Source organism: Uloborus diversus, chromosome 10 (genome assembly GCF_026930045.1).
Source record: "Uloborus diversus isolate 005 chromosome 10, Udiv.v.3.1, whole genome shotgun sequence".
Lineage (NCBI taxonomy): Eukaryota > Metazoa > Arthropoda > Arachnida > Araneae > Uloboridae > Uloborus > Uloborus diversus.
Genome location: NC_072740.1, coordinates 131,880,710 through 131,900,695, shown reverse-complemented (window position 1 = coordinate 131,900,695; position 19,986 = coordinate 131,880,710). Strand labels below are relative to the sequence as shown.

The window sequence follows — 19,986 nt, the reverse complement described above, 5'->3', positions numbered from 1 at the left end:
TCGTGGATTCATCCAGTGCGTGTTTGCACGTGTCTACTCACGTATATACACGTATATATGGGAGCACGAGTATATACGTATGTATACGTGTAAACACAATTATATACCTGAAAAAACGTATATACGTACATTTATGTGTCCGTACATACTCGTCAACCAGTACATATATGTATTCACGAGTATATACGCTTACATACATGTATGCCTACAGAGTGAATCCAAGCTCTTGAGCAAAAATCTAAGGGGTGTGAGAAGTGAGGATGAAAAGCAAAGAATAATAAGGAGTTTATGGTCGTTGACGCGCTACATGCACACAAAGCCAGAAACTGATGGATGCAAAACAGGTCACAAATTTTTTACACAAAGATGATTTTACTCAAAATTTAGTTTTTAAGAATATTTAGAGCACTTTTTAAAAGTTACGGCCCGTAGTAGTTCTAATACACGCATCGCAACAAAGGCGCAGCGACGGATGAAAGTTTTTCAGAAGTATCGTTATTAAAACAGAGAGTGCTTTGTGATTGCGACGCATGCATTACAGCTGCAGGCCGCAAATTTCTTCAATCGCTTTAACACTCCGTCGGGCGCAACTGATCTATAAGGCACACCTCGAATTCTTTAGTTAGCCACGCCTCCTCAATAGCTCATGGAAAAATGTATATTCATTTTCTCAAACTTATGTTACATTCGAAAATCATGAAAAACTGTTTTATTTATCTTCTTTGGTGTTTGTAGTTGACAATTTTTTCGTAAGAAAATGTAAACGTGCGTACAAAAGATCAGTAGATCAAAGTGTGCTTCCCAGGCTCAATGCGCCCGATCGTGTTCTACAACATATTGCGCCCGACGGAGTGTTAAAACCTTCTTACAACCTAAAATGTTGTGCAAAATTGTCTTAGTGTAACAAATTTGTGACCTGTTTTGCATCCATCAGTCTTTGGCTTTGCGTGTATGTAGCGCGTCAGCATTGTGTTTGTGACCATATGTTCCTTGGGATTCTTGCTTCTTATCCTCCCCTCTAACACCTGGTAAAAATTTTCCCAAGAGTTTAAACTAACCCTGTATACTTGTATGTCATATGCTTGTATGTAAGTATCTACTCGAGTACGTACGTGTATATACGTGTCTACCTGAGTATATAAGTGTTCGTATACATACGAGTAAAAGCAAGTATATACTTGCATAGTCGAATGTAAGTCTGCATAGATAAAAAATACCCATATCGCAGATACCCATATACGTATTTATTGGTGCATTTATGTGAATACGTTTGTATACGTGCCTACACGAGTATATGCGTATGCATACGTATATACTCTTATATTTAACCCCATTTACGGTAAAAACAATACATATTAAGTGAAATTAATATTTAATTCATATCTGCCTTATACATAACTCTTAAGTGACATTAGAAGAACAATATTCGTTAAGCCTAATATTATGACCACTTTACCCCATCTTACTGAAATTGTTCTAAAAAATGATCTAAAATATATTCAGCTAACTGCTAATGAGTAAGCGATCTTAAGACATGTAGGAAGCTTCCTGTGCCGTCAATCTGTTCATAATTCTAACAGACAAAATTTCCCAAAGAAGTTAAAAGAGGTGTTTAGATTTTTAAAATTTTCATATTTACACAAAATATTTTGTTTACCAAATAAAATTTTGCCAGGTTTGGAAATTTTGTATTAAAAATGTAGTTTCTAACTCCCCGAATCTAAAATAAAATTTTCACATTCATTCGAACATTTATTTCCAAGATATAGTCATTTATTTGACGTATGACCACTTTACCCCATTGACCACTTTCCCCCACCAGACCCTACCTAGTTTTATCTCATTCTAGCATTTATATTTATAATGATCTGAAAATAGAAGAATTTTTTTTTTAAATAATCAAAATAATGATTGTGTGAATGAATATGTTGTTATACAGTTCATACTTTTGAAGAAAAGACTGGCGTACTTCACAAATACTTATTGTTAAAAGTTATCCCCTTCCTGATATATGACATAATAGTAGAACCAAAAAAATCCCGAAAGAAAATACAAAAATAGCAAGTCGGATATGCAGGCTGATTAAGTTTACATAGATTAACATAAGTATGTACATTAATAACGCAACTTTGAAACGCACAATTATTTTCAAAGAAGCAAGGCAGATGGATATCTGCAATTATGCGACCGTATGCCCTTAAACATAAAAACTCTCTAAATTTTAGGGGGGGGGGATATTGTTACAATCCTTCTAATTATAGCTCAAACAATATACTAAATCATCCCTACGTAACATTTATCTCTGATATTTTGTTTTCCTTGGCTAAAGAATATACGACTTATTTTATTACTCTGGCAAAAAATTTAAGAAACATTTACTACCTGATATCTAAAATCTAAAAGAGACGGAAGATTATAACTCACGTGTCCAAACATAGCGTTCATGATTGGAGCTCAATGAAGCATATTTTATTATCGGAACAAACATCATAACCTTTATCTCCCGTAACACATATACCTAATTGTGCAGTTCTGAACTGCGTAAGGTTTTCCGTTGTAATCGAACCTCAGTCCACCGAATCCGGTCATTAAGAAACGGCAAATGGTTGGATTAAAGACACTGGGCAGATTGCTAGCAAAATTACCATGTTCAAAGTACGTTAAACTAATTTTAACACTAGATAAATTTGTTTGAAGTTATTGACACAGAAAATATCTTTTTAAAAAAATCGATAGTTCGTTATGCATCAATAACATGAATGAATTAATTCATACATGAGAGGTAAAACGGAGAGAGTTTTTTAATTATTTGTATAACTTGTCAGTAATAGAAAATTGAATTCAAAGTATTTTGTTAAGTGTATTTTGTAAAAAATGTATTTTCAAATGTATTACTGTAAAGTTACAAATGAGGTATAAACTTACTACAATGATTTCTTATAATTGATAATTTTAGATACGAAATGTTCTATAAAGTTGAACCGTGGCGTAGCAACAAGTTTGGTTTATACCTTGATGTTTCTTCATATCTGTTATTTTTTCCTAAATAGCGATTAAAATTTTGTCATTACTTTCAAATGAATAAATGTTTTAATTGCAATTAACACCTGATAATGGCACATAATACTTTCGTCTATTATCTTGCATCATAACTCCATACTTTTTTGCTTAGTATCTTGTCGTTTTATGTCTTTTTAATATCCTGCTAAACACTATCGAGATGAATTGTCATAATTACAAAGATTATCCCCGTTAACTTATAAAGGTTTGTTTGCTATAAAGAAAAATGACACAAGAGCTTTTATAAGCCATAGAATGTCAAATTTTTACTTCGTTCAAGGTTTTTCTACGCAGAATCCATTGAACGAAATAAACTTATATTTGATCTACCCTTCATTAGTTCCTTAAAAAAAAAATATGTAATTCGCTATTTGTTTCTTAAACTAACCACTTTAATGCAAGGAAGGGTTCGAACACGAAACCTACCGATTAGGCAACAATCGGCTTCACTGTTTCTTGAGTCTAAAAATTTTTCCCATACTGACAATAAATACATACTTCCCTTGGGTTCGTGAAGTGTTCTATGATACTGACCGCATTTATTAACAAAAAACAGTTTGATATGATTTTTATATATTGAAGAAAACCGTATAATTTAACCCTTATTTTACTGTGGTGATTTGAGTAAGTTTGATCAGGTTATGTTTATTGTACTCTGTATTTTTTTCTTGCAATTTCAGAATCAGGCATGGCTATTCAACAAAGCAGAATGCAATCCACCCTAACAGTCAATATGACTCAATGCCGAAATTGCGGGACTCAAACTACAAACAGATTTCTTCCGAATAACATGAATAATAGCGGCGAAGAAAACCATACACCAAAAATTGCCAGATGTTCCAGCTGTTCTATCATTGGCAAAGTACCTAAGAACCAAAATGATGTCCAACTCTGAGTTATCAATTGTTGTTTCTAAGCATATTTTCTCCCATATGATTAGATGTAGTTTGTATAAGTGCCAAACTTTTTGTTCACTGCTGATAAGGACCACACAGTGACTCTAATTGTATTGTAAGAATACTTTGTATCATTTTTAATTCATATCTTTTCTATGAAAGTTTATTGTTAGCTATTGAATGTTTTTAAAGAGAAAACTATTTATAACGGAAGACCAAGTGATGAGATTAATATGAGTGGATAAGGGAAAAATATGATATGCAACGATAATAATTTTACACAGAAGATAAATAATTATACGCGACGTAATGCATTGATATTTTTAAAGTTTTACTGCAATCAATATAATTTTAGATACTTGATAAAATGTTAATCTAAATAGAAGACGTGATATGTGTAATTTTTATATAATATTCTAATCAGTATACGCATATTTATTCCTAATTATTTATGAGGGTAGAAAAAAGGATATTTAACAGTTATTACTTTTAAACTGAAATATAATTTAAGTCCAAAAAAAAGGATTTTAAGGCTAAACATAATATATTTTAACATTCATAAAACGGTGCTCGAAAGGCGAAATCCTCATGCGCTTGTTGTACGAATGTTTACTAATTTCTGAGGTTTCAAATCAACTCTATTTACGCACAGTAGTGCACATTTTGGCAGCTTATTTGAGTAAATGTATGCTGAGTTTGTAGTAATACGAGTAAACCTTAAAATTGAAAAAAGAAATTGATAATTAATAACTTAGTTTTGCTGTGCGAAACAATTTGCATAAAATATAACAGCTTACTAAAGACCTCTAATAGTTTCTTAAGACCTTTAGTTACCAATTTGTTAATAATGGAATTTGGACAAATAAACACACCATTTCATAGATAAAAACGATGTTTTGTAGTTATAAATACAAGGAAAAAATGTATAGTGACTATGAGAAAATATCTCTTTTACTTGAATTCTGTTTCAGGAAAAACCAAAGAACGATTCTTTCTACATTTACGTCGCTTATGTCACGTATGTTTAATCAGAAACTAAAAGGAAATAAAGATGTGATTTTTTTTCGAAACTGATACACCAGTTTATTTTTTAATTTTTCTTATAAAAGTATAAATCTTTCGATTCCACTATCCATCTCAGAAGACACTCCAGAGAACAAAAAATAGATAAGTATTGATAAAAAGAATTTGATAAAAGATTCCGAAACATATCTCCTTGTATCAATGTACAATTCTAGTGATATTTTTCAAAGAATTAAACCATTTATTCTGCTTTATATATACATTTGCTCAGTGTAAGTAGGTTTAAGTTATTGTGAACAAACAAGGTCAATAATGTATATTATATCTTTAGCTATTTTTTCTAAAAGAGTGAGTGATATGTATAAATTTTGTTGGGCAGGAAAACACACATGTTGGAAATTCAACTCGTACTAATCTTTCTGACAAAAAAAAAAAAAGAAAAAACAACGACTAAAAGATGTATTCATAAACATATCTCTAATATGACTGTAGGAAAAAAATTATAATTTTGTTTAAATATTTCTAACAGTAAAACTTTTAATTTACTTTGCTTTGGATTAAAACCCAATTTTTTTCAATAAATGTGTCTATATATTTTAAGGAGTAACTAATGTACTGGGAGTAAGGAAAAGCTAGAAGAGTTTTGCCCACAATTCAGCTCAATAGTAAAAAAAAACAATCGTGTTATTATTCATTTGCTAAACTATTCTTGTATAATTGTAACATCAATTGTTAGTTATTAGGGTGGGTCGAAAAAAACTTTTTTTTTTCTTTTTTGTAATGTTATACCGCGGAAAACTTGCCTATGGGGTAGGCAAGTGAAATGCACATTAAACAAAGAAAAAAAAATTGAGTCACCCAGCTAGCGCATCGTGCATGAAATTTCGATTTTTTTCGAAAATCAAGTCATTTTACAATTTTTTTCGCAGTACTCAGCCAATAATATTTAAAACTGCTATAGTAAAAATTCTTTAACAAAATAGTTAAAAAAACACGAAAAATATGTAAACTGGTCAAATTCTTTCAATTTGCGGTAGAGCAAAATAGTCTAAAATTGGTAAACTATTGCATTTCAGGTGCATACTAACACATTAAACAAAAATTTAGTAAAGCATGCTGAGTGTTGTATTAAAGGACTATTACTTTATTTACTTTGCAGTACAATTAACTGTAATAAAATGACCTTATAAAGGATAAAAATAAAAGAAAAAAATAAACTTAATTTTTTACTATAATAACGTTATTGCTAATAAAAAAAAAACAGAGAGAAAAGAAACTGCATTGCAAAATGTAACCGTAAGGTAATGAAATCGTTGATACCTAATAAAGAAAAAGAAATATTAAAAAATAAAGTTGAAGAATTGTTTGACATGGTCTCACATGTAAGTGCAAAATGACATAGTCCTGTAGCTGTCAAAAGGTTCCTGGAAAATAAGAGTGTTCGATAACAATTTCCTGTGACTGCGATAAAGCGAAAAAAATCGCTACACTTCAGCTGAAATTGATGTATATTCAAAGAAATGTATTAAAAGGTTAAATCAGAGGTGTTAATGTAAAAGAAAAATGTGTTCGTCCGAAGAAGTTGACAAAGAGATAGATAAAAACTATGAAGAATCCTAGCCGGATTCTGGAACTAAGCCACCATGACAGATGCGTATAAAACCGGAAAATACTACATTAACCTGTAATCGCTTCGGAATTTCGGGAGGAGCAGCGGCTACTGTAGCCTCAAGAAAGATGCTGATTTCGTAACTAATAAAGACCAACCCCATGTTGTTGACAAAACGAAAATTAAAAAAGTAAAAAAAAAGCTAAATCCAAAGAACTTCAAAAACAAAGCATAGAAGAACGCAATCCCCTACAAATACTTTATTTTGATGGGAAGAAGATCAATACCCTTTTAATTGAGTATGTCAACCAAAACATTTTCGAAGAACCATAAAATAAGAACATTATTCTATATTGCAATATTCCGGATCTGTTTATGTTGACAAAGTTACACCCTCAAGTGGATCAGCTCAAAGCATCGCTAATAGCATTAATCACTCGTTTTATCCAATTTTATCCAATCTCTCGTTTGACTGATTGTGATTCTTCTTTGGACGAACTTGATGTATTGAGATGTGACTGTACCGTTACATCACGGGATGGAGACTGAAGAATAAGTTAAAAGAGCTCTGTAGTGGGGAGCTTTACACTTCAACGAGTTATCATTCCGGCATTTATTCCTACCTCTAGAAGACGGTGAAACGACTGGAGCGAAGTCATTTAGTGGGTCAATAGGCACCCAGCTTAGTAAGTGAGAAAAGCTTCCAATAAAGGATTTTGAAAGTGTTTATTTTGAAGACATTGATTCCAATTGACACATATTGATTCCAATAATTTAAGCAAAGATCAAAAGTACCTGCTAGACATTAGTTATGTTATAAAAGTCAGGTAGCTGCTCTGTGGATTTATCTATTCGAGAACCAGGGCCTTTTTCGCACTAACAATGGCCGACAACAACTAACAGAATTTTGAGACTGTACGTAAGTGTGGAAGCCCCTTCAGATGAACCTAAAATGTTAGCATCTTTCATTCTCAAATCTTACATGCTTGTGTGTTTCAAAATAAAGAAATATTACTAAAGGAGTATGTCATTTTGCACAAACATAAGGCAATGTCAAACAGAAGTAGTGCTTTTTTCTTAAATTATTCAACTTTCTTTTTTAATGTTTCTTTTTTTTTATCACGTTTAAACGATTTCATTACCTTCCGGTAACTTATTGCGATGCAGTTCTTTTCTATCTTTCTCTCTCTTTTTTTTCTATTTTTTGTAATAATGTTATTTTAATAAAAAGTGGCCATTAATTTGTTTTTTTTTTATTTTCATCATTAAAAGATCATTCTAATGTAATTAATTTTACAGTGAAGAAAATCAAGTAATAGTCTTTTAACATAACTATCAGCGTCTCAACGTACTTAACTACATCTTTCCTTAAGGTGTTAATACGCTCCTGAAATGCAATTTACCAATTTTAGAATACTTTGAGCAACCGCAAATCGAAATCTTTTGACCGGTTTACTAATTTTTTGTGTTCTTTAACTATTTTATTAAAGGATTTTAACTATAGCAGTTTCAAATAATTTTGGCTGAGTAATGCGAAAAAAATTGTAAAATGGCTTGATTTTCGAAAAAAATTGAAATTACAAGTACAATGCGTTAGCTGGGGACTTTTTTTTTTTCTTTGTTTAATGTGCATTTTACTTACCTAACCCACTAGCAAGTTTTCCGCGGTATAGCTTTCTGAAAATGGAAAAAAAAAGTTTGTTTCGACCCACCCTATTGGTTATGCATCTCCGTTGCTATTTTACTGTTTTGCTTTAACGTAATGCTACAGTTTAAACAAAACTAAGAGGGAGTTTTTGCGCATCCCGTCATTGTGTCGGAGAGATTTCACACATAGAAGAGATTGCTCTTAATACTTTTAAATTTTCTACTTTTTACTACTTTAAGTATTACTTTTAATCTTTTTAATTTTCTTCGGTACAGGGACTCTCATTCGAACTCCTTATGTACTTATTGGCATTGAAGAGTTGAAAGTTGCAAAAAAACAATTTATTTAGTTTAAAGGTCAAACACACGTTACTTATTTGTAAAGAATACCTCAATTTATTTGCAAAACATTGCCATTAGTAAGTTTGTTGTTGATGAATTGACAAAACATTTATAAACATTCAAGTTTGACTGATTTATTAACAAATGTTTACCTTAAATTGATTTGATAACAACTTCAATATGTTTTAGTAAACTGTTTTTTCAGCACATCAGTTTATTACCAAAGGCAATGTGTGTTTCTTTTTAAAATTTTCTTTCAAAATTCGTTTTATGCATTTCAAACCCAATTTGCAATATGTAGACAGTAACCAGTAAGCCGCATAACCTCTTCTACCACGTAAACGAATAAGAAAAGTGCGTCATCTCCCCTAACGAACCACACGGTTAGTGTAATATGCAAAAAGTTGAAATAAGTAGCAATGGAAAGAACATCTTGACATATATTTTTAATTTTTGAGTCAAACATTTTTTGATCGCCTCCGCTACCTATCGAAATATAAAATAATCGATAGAAATCGTCCTAAAGTCAGCCAACATTTTAAGAAAAGTACAAAATTTGCAGAGTTGGTGAGAAATTGATCAAGCACTTTCATTGTCTGCATCCATCTGCAAATCGTGTGAAAGATGTCTTCCATTACTCACTGAAACTCGCTAAATTTGGCGACTTGTCAGCATTTAAGACAATGAAAAAAAAAAAAAAAAGACACGAGGGCACATTCGAACACTGTTCTAGTAAAACTAGATGAAGTTTATCCACGATTACTCATCCCTTACCTCCCGAGTCTTATTTGTGTGGAAACTGTCCACCCGCGCAAACTCTACATGCTTTACCTAATGCGATATCACATAATCAATAGGATATTTAATCAGCAAATTTTTCCTTTTCACCACTGAGATTTGTTACGTTGACCAGACATGTGTAATAGAAGCTTGATAGCAAAAGTCACACAACAGTGCTTTTTTTTTCCACTGCAAATCAAAAAATCAGTCGTTTGTTATGAATTCAAATCTCATTACGATCACATACGCAGGGATATTGCAAAATTGTGTTTAAGATAATCCACCCAAACATACACTATCCATGCATGAAGATGTACACCAGAGCATCCGATGTAATAATTTTAATGAATTTGAAACATATTTTTTTTTAAATAATTTAATTTAATATAAAACAAAAAGGACCAAAATAATTTAGTTCGCTTCAATTTTAAGACTCTTTTTGTAGTCGATGATATGTAGACCCTATGACTCTACAAAAATTATATTCGTAGCAATAAAAAAAAAACTTTTTATTTCCGTAGATAAGACAAATATGGCAAATTTCAATCTTTAACAAAGCATACAATAGCAGAACAGTCGATATAGTTTTCCAATGAATTTATCTTAAAATTTTAAACAAAAGCTTTTAAGTGCCTAAATTTATCTTTAAATGTTATTAAGCATTAAAAAACATAATCGCATTGTCTTAAAAAATAACTTTTTAATATTCCGTTAAAGTAGCTGACTTTACAAAAGTAACAATTTCCACCGTTCATTTTCTAAAAATAATTGGTTTAATCAAATGGCTTGAATACTTTAGAATCAAATTAACGAATCATTTGTTATTTTTCATGAAATTCATATTTTTTTTTCATGAAATGCATTCACATATTTCTTTTTCGTCAGGGATTTTTAACCACTGGTTGGCAAACCGTCATCGGTCCTTTGAAAAACTTAACCACTATTTGGAAATTTTTAGATTCGGAAATTTTTGTGAATTTTTGGATTCTTATTTAAAAAATAATATATCATTCATTACTTTATTTATTCCATATTTTAATATTCAAAGTTTAAATAATTTTATAATTCCTTTTTATACTTGTCTGTGGTTATTCTCAGACTTATTCACTATGTAAAATAAGTATAACAATTTCTTATCCTTACATTTAATGAGCATTGTAAGTAATTCATAACAAAACTATTAGAATTATGCTATATTTTTTTAATAATGGGTTAAGTTACTTTCCTTAAAAAAAATAAATAAAAACACCGCTCCGCTGCCCAAGAACTTTTGAGAAATGGTACTCTATGTAATACAACATAAATAAAATTTCAATTGTCAAAAAGGACCTGTAAGACACAAGCATAGAATAAGAAATACAATGAGGTATACCAAAACTATGCAGTGAATACTGTTTACACGTGCTTTAGAGCTACACGTTAGTATTTCTGTACGTAAACGATAAAAGCTATTTAATAAACAATGATTTCATTTTAAATGAATACCTTACCGTGCTGACTTTCTGAATTAAAAAATCATTTCGCACAGCTTGCTTGCATTTCATAAAAAGATTAAATCCTTTTAGTTACGCTTAAAATTTATTCCGTGTATATTTTCCAATTAATTATTTTTGCAGTTAATGTCCTCCAAAGCTTTCAATAACGTTTTATTAACGTTTATGTGCATAATGTAATAATCAATTAAAAGTTTATTCTTTTTAAATGACCTTGTACTTAAAACATAAATAAAAAAGTTAATAAATACATAAAATTTTACCTTAAGAGCATATCATGAATGAATATTAATTTAAAGTCACTTTATGATTATTGTGAAAGTACATACATATCTAAAAGGAGAGATATCATTTTTATATAATAAAACCTTGGAAAGTTTGTGTTCTGTAATGTTGATCCTCTTTCTAATGAAGTAAAATTACTTTTCACTGTTTTACAAAAGTTGATGTTGTGAATTTCACTATATATAATAAATTACCGCTGTTGAAGAATGCGTAAGTCTTGGACATAGTTGTGAAAAACAAACATATGAAAATTGATGTCCTGATTTTTATTGTGATGTAAAATGTGTGATTAAAGTGAGAAGCATTTGAATGAAAGCTTTCCCTCATTGCATAAACATGTAAGGTGATGTCAATAAATTTGATATTTGTGAACGCTTATTGTTTTTTCTTAGTGTAGTTTTGAGAAAGGATACACAATTTGCAAAAATAGTGTTTGCCACAGGTCAGGTTTTTGTCGAAAAGCAAAAAACTAAAAAAGAAAAAAAAATACAAATGAGGAACCTCGAGAACTTTCTACAATAACCATATACATTAAAGATAAATCAGTAGTGCTGAAAATTTAACTTTTCTAAACGCATTTTCCTTATAACTGAAAAACGAGCTTGCAAATATCGCAAATCTTTCAAATATGCCCTTGCTTCAAAAAAAAAAAAAAAAAAAAGAACCATCTTTCATACAATAACAGAATTCTTAAATTACATATTTTTATGTTTTTACAGCAATCTGAAATAAACTAAGTATTAGCCAACGAAATATATTTTTAATGTGATAAATTTAACTTCCATGGGAGTCTCTACCTCCTCATGCAATAATAAGTCCAGAATCAAAACATGATGTGTGAATAATGTTGTATGACATATAACTAATGTGCAATATTGTTAACTTAAAGTATAAAGCCTTTTTTACGATTTGTATTTTTCTTTAAAATATCTCCTGTATAATTGTGCTTTGACTTTTTTTTTTTACACTTGCTTTAAAATAATAAAATAAACACTAACTAGTTAGAGTCTTTAACATGCAACCTTTTCAAAACAGTATTTATATATTTGCACTTAGGACCTATGGGTGCGTATGTGCGTCCGGATGGAACCATCAGTTTAGACGCAAATGCGCACTCAAAAACATTATAGCTTCAGCATTGATGATTAAACTATAGTAACCATTGTGCGCGGAAAAACGAACGCTGCTATCGGCTTTGCCCCGTTCACGAGAAACACGTGCGCTAAAAACAGTTAGCAGTAAAACAGTTTTGAAAGTTAATATCAACTTATACAGCTCTTAACTAATTGGAAACTCTCTTTCAAAAAATACGAAGTGTTTCATTTTCTAAATTGAAGTATATTAAATACTGAAGGTACAGTAAAAATGTAATGCTTTTCCTGTTCTTATTTCAATATTACGAAGGGAAAACGAAAAATATATATACATTAAATATCACATCTTACTGTTCAGTTACAAACAATTATCTCAGCATAGTAGGACACAGGAACTTTAAAGTTCTTTTGTTGGATAGTTATCCCCCACGGTTATTAGTTTTTCTTTTAGAATATGGATAGTGAATGTGCCCTAAATCTAATGGAAAACTAACAGGGAAGCATTAAAACTTCTTCAGATTTTCACTATTACCATACCAAAACTTATTGCTCAGAGGTTTTTATTATGATCGAAGTAAAACTTCTATATTACAGGGAATCATTAAATTGGGGGACGGGTTGTACTGCCCGTCAATTTCAAAAACTCTATGAACCAGTGACTCGTCCTAGTACCCCTTCAGAGGACATGCCGACCTATCCTCTATTTTGGTTCCTGAGCGCTTTGAATCCAAATTTGTTTCAAGAACTTGTAAATGAGCTTTACTATAGTCGCTAGTTTCTGTGTCGTAAAAAATAATTCAAGTTGAGATGAAAAGTTGATTAAAACGTACTTTCAGCAAATCTAGCAAGGAAACTAATTTCTTAAAATAAACACTAGCTCCTTGAGAAATATTTCCCGCAAAGAACGCAATTTCCATGTTTAACATGTTTTAAACGTCAACGAATGAAATAATCTCCTATTCTTAATTGAAGCAAGCAAATATTAATCAAACTATTCTTCTGAAATTTTTCTTCAACCCAGTATTCGTACATATACTAACGTTGAGGGGCTCAATCGAAAGAGAACTAAGCTTGAATCCCACTGGACACCGGTTAGAGTCCCGGTAAAAACGTTTCAAGTATATTTAATTAAAAAATAATATATTTTAACAAGGGGAAAATAGATTATAAACCGCGATAACACTAAACAATACTCGATATACGTAGGTTTTCCACACGTGTTTCAACGGATGCTCTATGGATAACCTGCAGTTATACTCAGTAAACGTCATGCAGTACACCCAACCGTGGGCATCGAGAAAGAAAGAAAGTGACAAAAACACATGTGCGACTTTTCGTCGCACAAAAAGGTAGCGGGTCAGAATTTCAATGACCTCGCAAAAAAAAAAGTTTTCCCTCAGAAAAGTTGACTTTTCAGGGCGAGTACCTTCACTATTGATTTGTTTCTACCTCAAATGTTACCCATGAAAATGCACTCATAATCCAACAGTAATAGAAATCATTAAAGTCAAAACTGAAGAAACTTTCTTAAAACAAGTCTCAAAAGATTTGTTCATTGCAAAAGTTATGAAAATATGGCTGCTGTTGTAATGACGTATATGTTACGACTGTATAAAATAAAAAGGTTGATAAAAATTAACTGAGTTTTTACATCATTATGTTGAACGAAGGTGAAAGATCTGGGATCATTATTTTACATCATTATGCTGAATACGGCAAAATATGTGGTCAACTTTTAATGACTAGATGAAAGGGAAGAAAAAACAAGTGATTTAAAAACCAAATGAGCAAATTTCACTCTTGTATCAATCCAAGACTTTATACTACATGTTAAAGCCGCTGTTGTAGTGAAAAAAGTGAGATACTGCTTTTTGAAACTTATTTGTATCATCAAGTTAAAAAAAAAAAAGAGAAGGTAAAAACGGGGGAAAACTAAAGTCAAAAAGAAAGTAAAGAATATCATCAAAGTTAAAGGTTAGTCAAAAATAACGTATTATTTTAATAAAAACATGCAATTTGTAATGAGTTTAGTGGGAGAGTGTGTGTGCTATTTAATCTTTTCTCTTTCCCTAAGCAAATTTTGAGGCTGTCATTTGATTCAAAAAGAAGGTTTTTATTCAAAACATTCCGACTTTAGTTTCATTTTCGGTTTGTGCAATGCCGAGCTTCTTTTTAGTTTTCAACAGTAGAGAAAGATGAACAACACAGGTTCATAGGTAAACGTATAGGGTCATGTGCGGTGGAATGGGTGTTGGGGGGTCGAAATAGGTTATTTGATATTTCCTGTGTTACAGAAAAAAAAGGTAACAACGAAGTAAAAGATAAGTTTTAAATGGAAAACATATTTGTAGATTGTTGCTGGGTTTACATTATTTTGCTTCAAGCAAATATTCTGTAGCTGCAATCGTTTTAGTGGAAACTCGCTTTGTAATGCACATTACGAAATTTAACGAGACCTAAAAAACTTCGCTAACATAAATTCATTTTAATTTAAATCTCATTTTGCTGATAGTTATCTGCTGAAATTTATTTGCTTAAAACATATCTCAGTCCTCAGTCAAAAGCAAACAACTGAGAGAGAAATTGTCTTTATATTTTTTGAAATATATTAAAAACATTTGAGTAGCTTAAAACGGGTAATCGATTTTGCTCAGTGGCATAAAAAGTGGAATTAATAGTAACTTTTTCTTAAGAACACAGTTTATGTACAGTCAGCGGTTGTAGTATTCGTTCCTTCAACAATGTCTTATAACTAATAATAAGCTACAGTAAAACATGTTCGTTATTTTTGCTATTTCATGTTAATGCTAGTCATTTAACAAAGTTGAAGAAGTTTCGCACTTTGTTCTGAATAGCAAGAAATATGAAGTCCGAAACCTTACATTAGTTATTGTGCGGGCGAAATATGTCTCAAAGTTTAAAGCTTGCGTAACATTTTGAACAAATTACTCTCTCTCAATTATTTGAAATGCTCGGAGCAAAAACGTGATGAGCCACACTTTTGAAAAGTTTTTTGATAGATGCTGCTTTGCTGTTCTGTCTAGCAGTGTATTGCATTATTTTGAGTAAATTCCGACACATGGCACCACTGAACAGCAAATGTCATTGCTCCGAAAAAACGCAAGCTGTTTTTGATGAAGAATAGGACAAGAGCTTGCTAAGAACCTGGGAAGGGCATGTCATGTATTTGGAAGAACTCTTTGAATTTTAAGAATTTATCTAACAATTACAGTGATGGTTCTTCTTTAGATTTTGAAGTAAGTGTTGAAGAAAAAGATTATCGACCTTCAAATCATGATTCATCGTCTTCAGAACAGGTAAGTTCATGAAATAGTAATTAGTGACTTGTCAATACTATTGCTACAGAAGTTTTTGATGATTATTGGCAGCAAATAACGAACATTAAGTTATTTTTTCTTCCAAATAAACACTGCCCTTTGAGTTATTGAGTGTAAATTCTTCCTGCTGAAAGTTTATTCACTAATAATACAAAGAACTTGACATCATTGGTTGCAGGAGTCAATATTGTTTATAACCTTACAGGAGTATAGTGTGGCATGTGACACTATTGCTCCTTAAATGTCCTCATGTTTATCCAGTTTAGTGTTTCTTCAAACTTGGAAACACGTTGAACAGTGTGGGGCGCCAGTTAACTTTTCATCAGCTTTAGCGTTTAGTTTCCCCTCCAAGAACACATCAAGCTTATTTATGAAGCGTTCATTAAATGGAGACTTCAATAAAGTGCAATTCATCAGAGTTGATAGACCTGCTGATTAGGATGTATCGAAAAAACTCGAAATTTTCCAGATCTTTTAGTGGTAGTGCGGAAAAGTTGTGAACTGCCAACATTAAAATGTGTGAGAAATCTCAAAACTCTAGGTTACTATCTTCTGTTGCCTCAATTGGCCGAAGGTTTTGAAAATTGAACTAAAAATGATAAAATTAAAAAAATAATAATAATAATAATAATATCTGATATTGTCGATCAGTTTGGGGTAGCGCTTAAAAGTTGCTTATTTGCAACAACTTTAAACATAAAAATATTTAGAATTATGAGTTAATATCTCCTGCCGCCTCATTGGCATCAAATTTTGGAAATTTTGACGCATTTTGGTACTTTGCTGCACAGCTGTTTATTGCTTGCATAATGCACATTTAAGGCAAACTTGCCAGAAACTTAAAAGATCCCTAGCTAGTAAAATAAGGAATAACAACGCCAGACCGCACAAATTTCTGATTACTGCAGACAATTGTTTCGGTGCTACAGGGAACCCCTTTATCAATGCAAAATAGTTGAGAAGCTCACTGTTTTGCATTGTTCCACTTTATCTGGATTTTATTTGGATGGACGGATCCTCGAGGGATTCCGATTTTATATCAGAAACCCTCGCACGCAAGCAGTTCCAAAGAACAATTGTAGAAGCATATTACTCTAAGGTAACGGAGCCTGGTTCTACGTACATGGGGCATGTTACCCCTGAAAGTGGTCCCAGTTTTGATACATCTAATATCTTTTTCAAATACGTAACAAATGCTTTATTGGATGATTTTAGCAGCCTTTTAGTTCTTCGGCGAGACGGTGCTGTAGTAGTCTAGTCAATGAACACATTATAGCGAGCGTGGAATATGCGATGATTTTTAACTTCAGAATATTGTTAGGGGTAGTTAGTAAGTAAGCATACTAAAAGTCCCCGCCCCTAGGGGGTGAGCTAAAGGCTAGAGAGAGGGAGGTGAAGAAAATTTTGGGGTTTTCAATAAAATGTCGGAAACGGTGGAAAAAATTCGTTTAAAATAAAATTTAAAGCTAAATAAACTTCCTATGAAACTGTTTCTACACATATGTTTCAAATTTCCAATAATTTTCCGGGTATATGTTATGAAAAATCGATGATTTTCGGGAAAATTCTCTTTTTTGTCAAACATTTGCTCCTAGTGCCTCTCAGGATCAGTAATGAAAATTGTCAATAACAAAGTGGTAGAGCTTTAAATTTCCTTCAATATGATATCATATTTTGTTATATTTTATTCAACCAATCAAAAGTTACAGAATTTCATACACCCACTTTCATCGCAAAACATGGAACACGTGCCATTTACAAATTTCAAAGTGACTCAAAAGGATCGCGCTCATCCACTTTCCTCAATGAATTCGACAATTTTGATAGACAATAAAGAATTATTTGTGGATTACTACAACACAAATGATGTTTTGAGAGGGTGTCGTAGAATTGTGACTTTGTGGCAAGGGGGAAAGAAAAAAGTAAGAAATGTGACATCAAGTATTTTTTTAATACGAATATGTTTATAAGTATCTAGTAAAACGAACTTTGTGACAAGGGGGCGGGGGATGGAGTTAAAAATAATGAACAAAAGTGACATTATTTATGGACAGCCTTTTACCGAGGAATGGGACGAAGATTTTCAAAATTATGTATATGCAGTATGAATTGGCGAACTGAGGACGTGAAGAAAGTCAACACTACACATAGTGTTTAAGGAAATTGATAACGACATTAATTTAATTAAATTTGTTGTTACTGAGAATATCTAGTCTACAAAACTGTTAGGCAAAACGAGACGACTGTATAAGCCATATGGACATCAATTTCAGTTAGAAAATTGAAACGACGGTCAAACAAGAAGGTTTCTGTCCAACTTTCATAATAACAGTCAGCTAACAAATCCGCTAATGACGAAGCTGTTGAAAAACGACAGAAATACGCTCCGAGCTTTCGGTGTTGTTGACGTTGATATTGCGAAGACGGCTATCATCAGATGGCAAAATCCTTTGGTAGCTATCATTTGAGAGGAAGTCCTCCTGGTTGTTCTCTTGATAGCCAAATCCCAAACTGATCACAACATTCTGCTGCCAAAATGTACCAGAAATCTAAAATCATACAACATAAATCTAAGGTATATATCAATAGTTCTTCTTCCCCTGAACCCATTGAGGCTGCTGGGGTCATATGTATCTCTTATGGTATAGTGCTCTAGCTAGAGAAAGTCCCTCAACGAGTTCCATTACAGATCATTTATCAAAGTAGCTGCAAACATTAAGACTGATCTCGAACTCTACCGTACCATCAGGTACACCTATAGCTAGGAACTTAATGGTGAAATACCGGATTGGGGGTTTGGGAAAGGAGGAATGACCAACTCGTGCCGAAACTCTCGGAATCGGGAGTTGCTCCTGACGGAATCTTGAAGATAATTTTGACCGATTGCTTCTGTACAAGTGCCCGGAAGTTCACTTGTAGAAAATCATCGTTAAACTACTTTGTCGCAAACTTGCATTGCAAGGGCTGTTGCAACAACGGAATCAAAATATTTATCCAGGACGAAGGGGACGACGATGACATCAATACATTACCAATTTCTTAGAACAACTTTTCCACTGCTGGTGACATAACCCTTCCGCCTCAGAATGAAACCAATCTTAAGATGATTAACCTTAAAGATGATATTTTCATTTTCTAATTACTGTAAGTCCATATTCAGTATAAACACTTTCAAAATATGATTAATAATAATGTAATAAAAACTATGATTACAAAAAGGTGCTGCTGGTCATCTACATTTACCTTATTTATATTATTAAAATTTTCATTATCATGTTGTAGCGTCACATATTCATTTCAATAAGAATAACTAAATTGAGTACATGCTAGAACTTCATAATTTTTGATTGCTTGTCAGTTGGGGGTCGCGGTTATTGGGCATAGGCTTCGTGTTTCTTTGGTATCAGGTTTGAATCTGCAATTCAAGTGTTCAGCCGGTGGATTTTCAAGACACAGAAAACCGTCAGGGTCCTTGTCACATGATTTCTGCACAAGATCCCTTGAGAGAATGCTTGGCACAGACACTCTGAGACAAAAAGAACGAGATATGTTTTTTGCGCAAAGTATTGGTTTTGAAGTACTCATACCTAAAAAAATACTGGAAATGTGACATATATGTAAGAAAACAATTTCACAATAAATTTAGTCAACTTTCACTTTTATACGGAACACATTTTTTCCTGCCGTTTCCAAGATGTAATCGAAAAATCACAAAACTTTGCTCGACTTCCCACCTTTACCTCCCTCCCCCCCGGGGGTCAGGGTCTTTCAGTATGTTTACTTGTTAATTACTCCTAACAAATTTCTTACTGAGGAAGTGCGGGCTTTCTGCACTTCCTCAGTTCACTTTCGTTAAATAATGCTAAGGGTATGGAACTAATTCATACTGCATATACGTAGTTCTGCAAATCTTCGTCCAATTTCTTGGTAAGGGGCTGTCCATAAATGATGTTACACTTTTTTTTCAAAATGTTTGACCCCCTCCCCATTTGTCACAAAGTTCGTTTTACAAGCTACTTTTCATAAACATATTCGCATTAAAAAAATGCTTGATGTCACAATTCTTACTGTTTCCTTCCCCCTTGTCACAAAGTCACATTTTCACGACCCCCCCTTAAACATCATTTCTGTTGTAGTAATCCGCAAATACTTGTTTATTGTCCATCAGAATTGTCGAATTCAATGAGGAAAGAGGAAGTGCGCGATCATTTCGTGTCAGTTTGAAATTTGTGAATGGCACGTGTTCCATGTTTTGCCATAAAAGTGCGTGTTTGAAATTCGGTAACTTTTGATTGGTTGAATAAAATATTACTAACTAGCATATCAAACTGAAGGAAATTTAAAGTTCTACAACTTTTTCATTGACAATTTTCATGAATACTGATCCTGGGAGGCGCTAGGAGCAAATGTTTGACAAAA

At 32.3% G+C, this 19,986-nt stretch overlaps 1 protein-coding gene across 1 annotated transcript in view; it reads left to right on the top strand.

Moving 5' to 3' along the window:
* Positions 1-3,955, top strand: part of LOC129231182 (metabotropic glutamate receptor 6-like) — a 106,600-nt gene extending 102,645 nt beyond the window's left edge. The window contains exon 8 of the mRNA XM_054865429.1: positions 3,741-3,955. Coding sequence (XP_054721404.1) covers positions 3,741-3,955 — 215 coding nt within the window. The remainder of the gene's footprint in view (positions 1-3,740) is intronic.
* Positions 3,956-19,986: the final 16,031 nt, after the last annotated feature.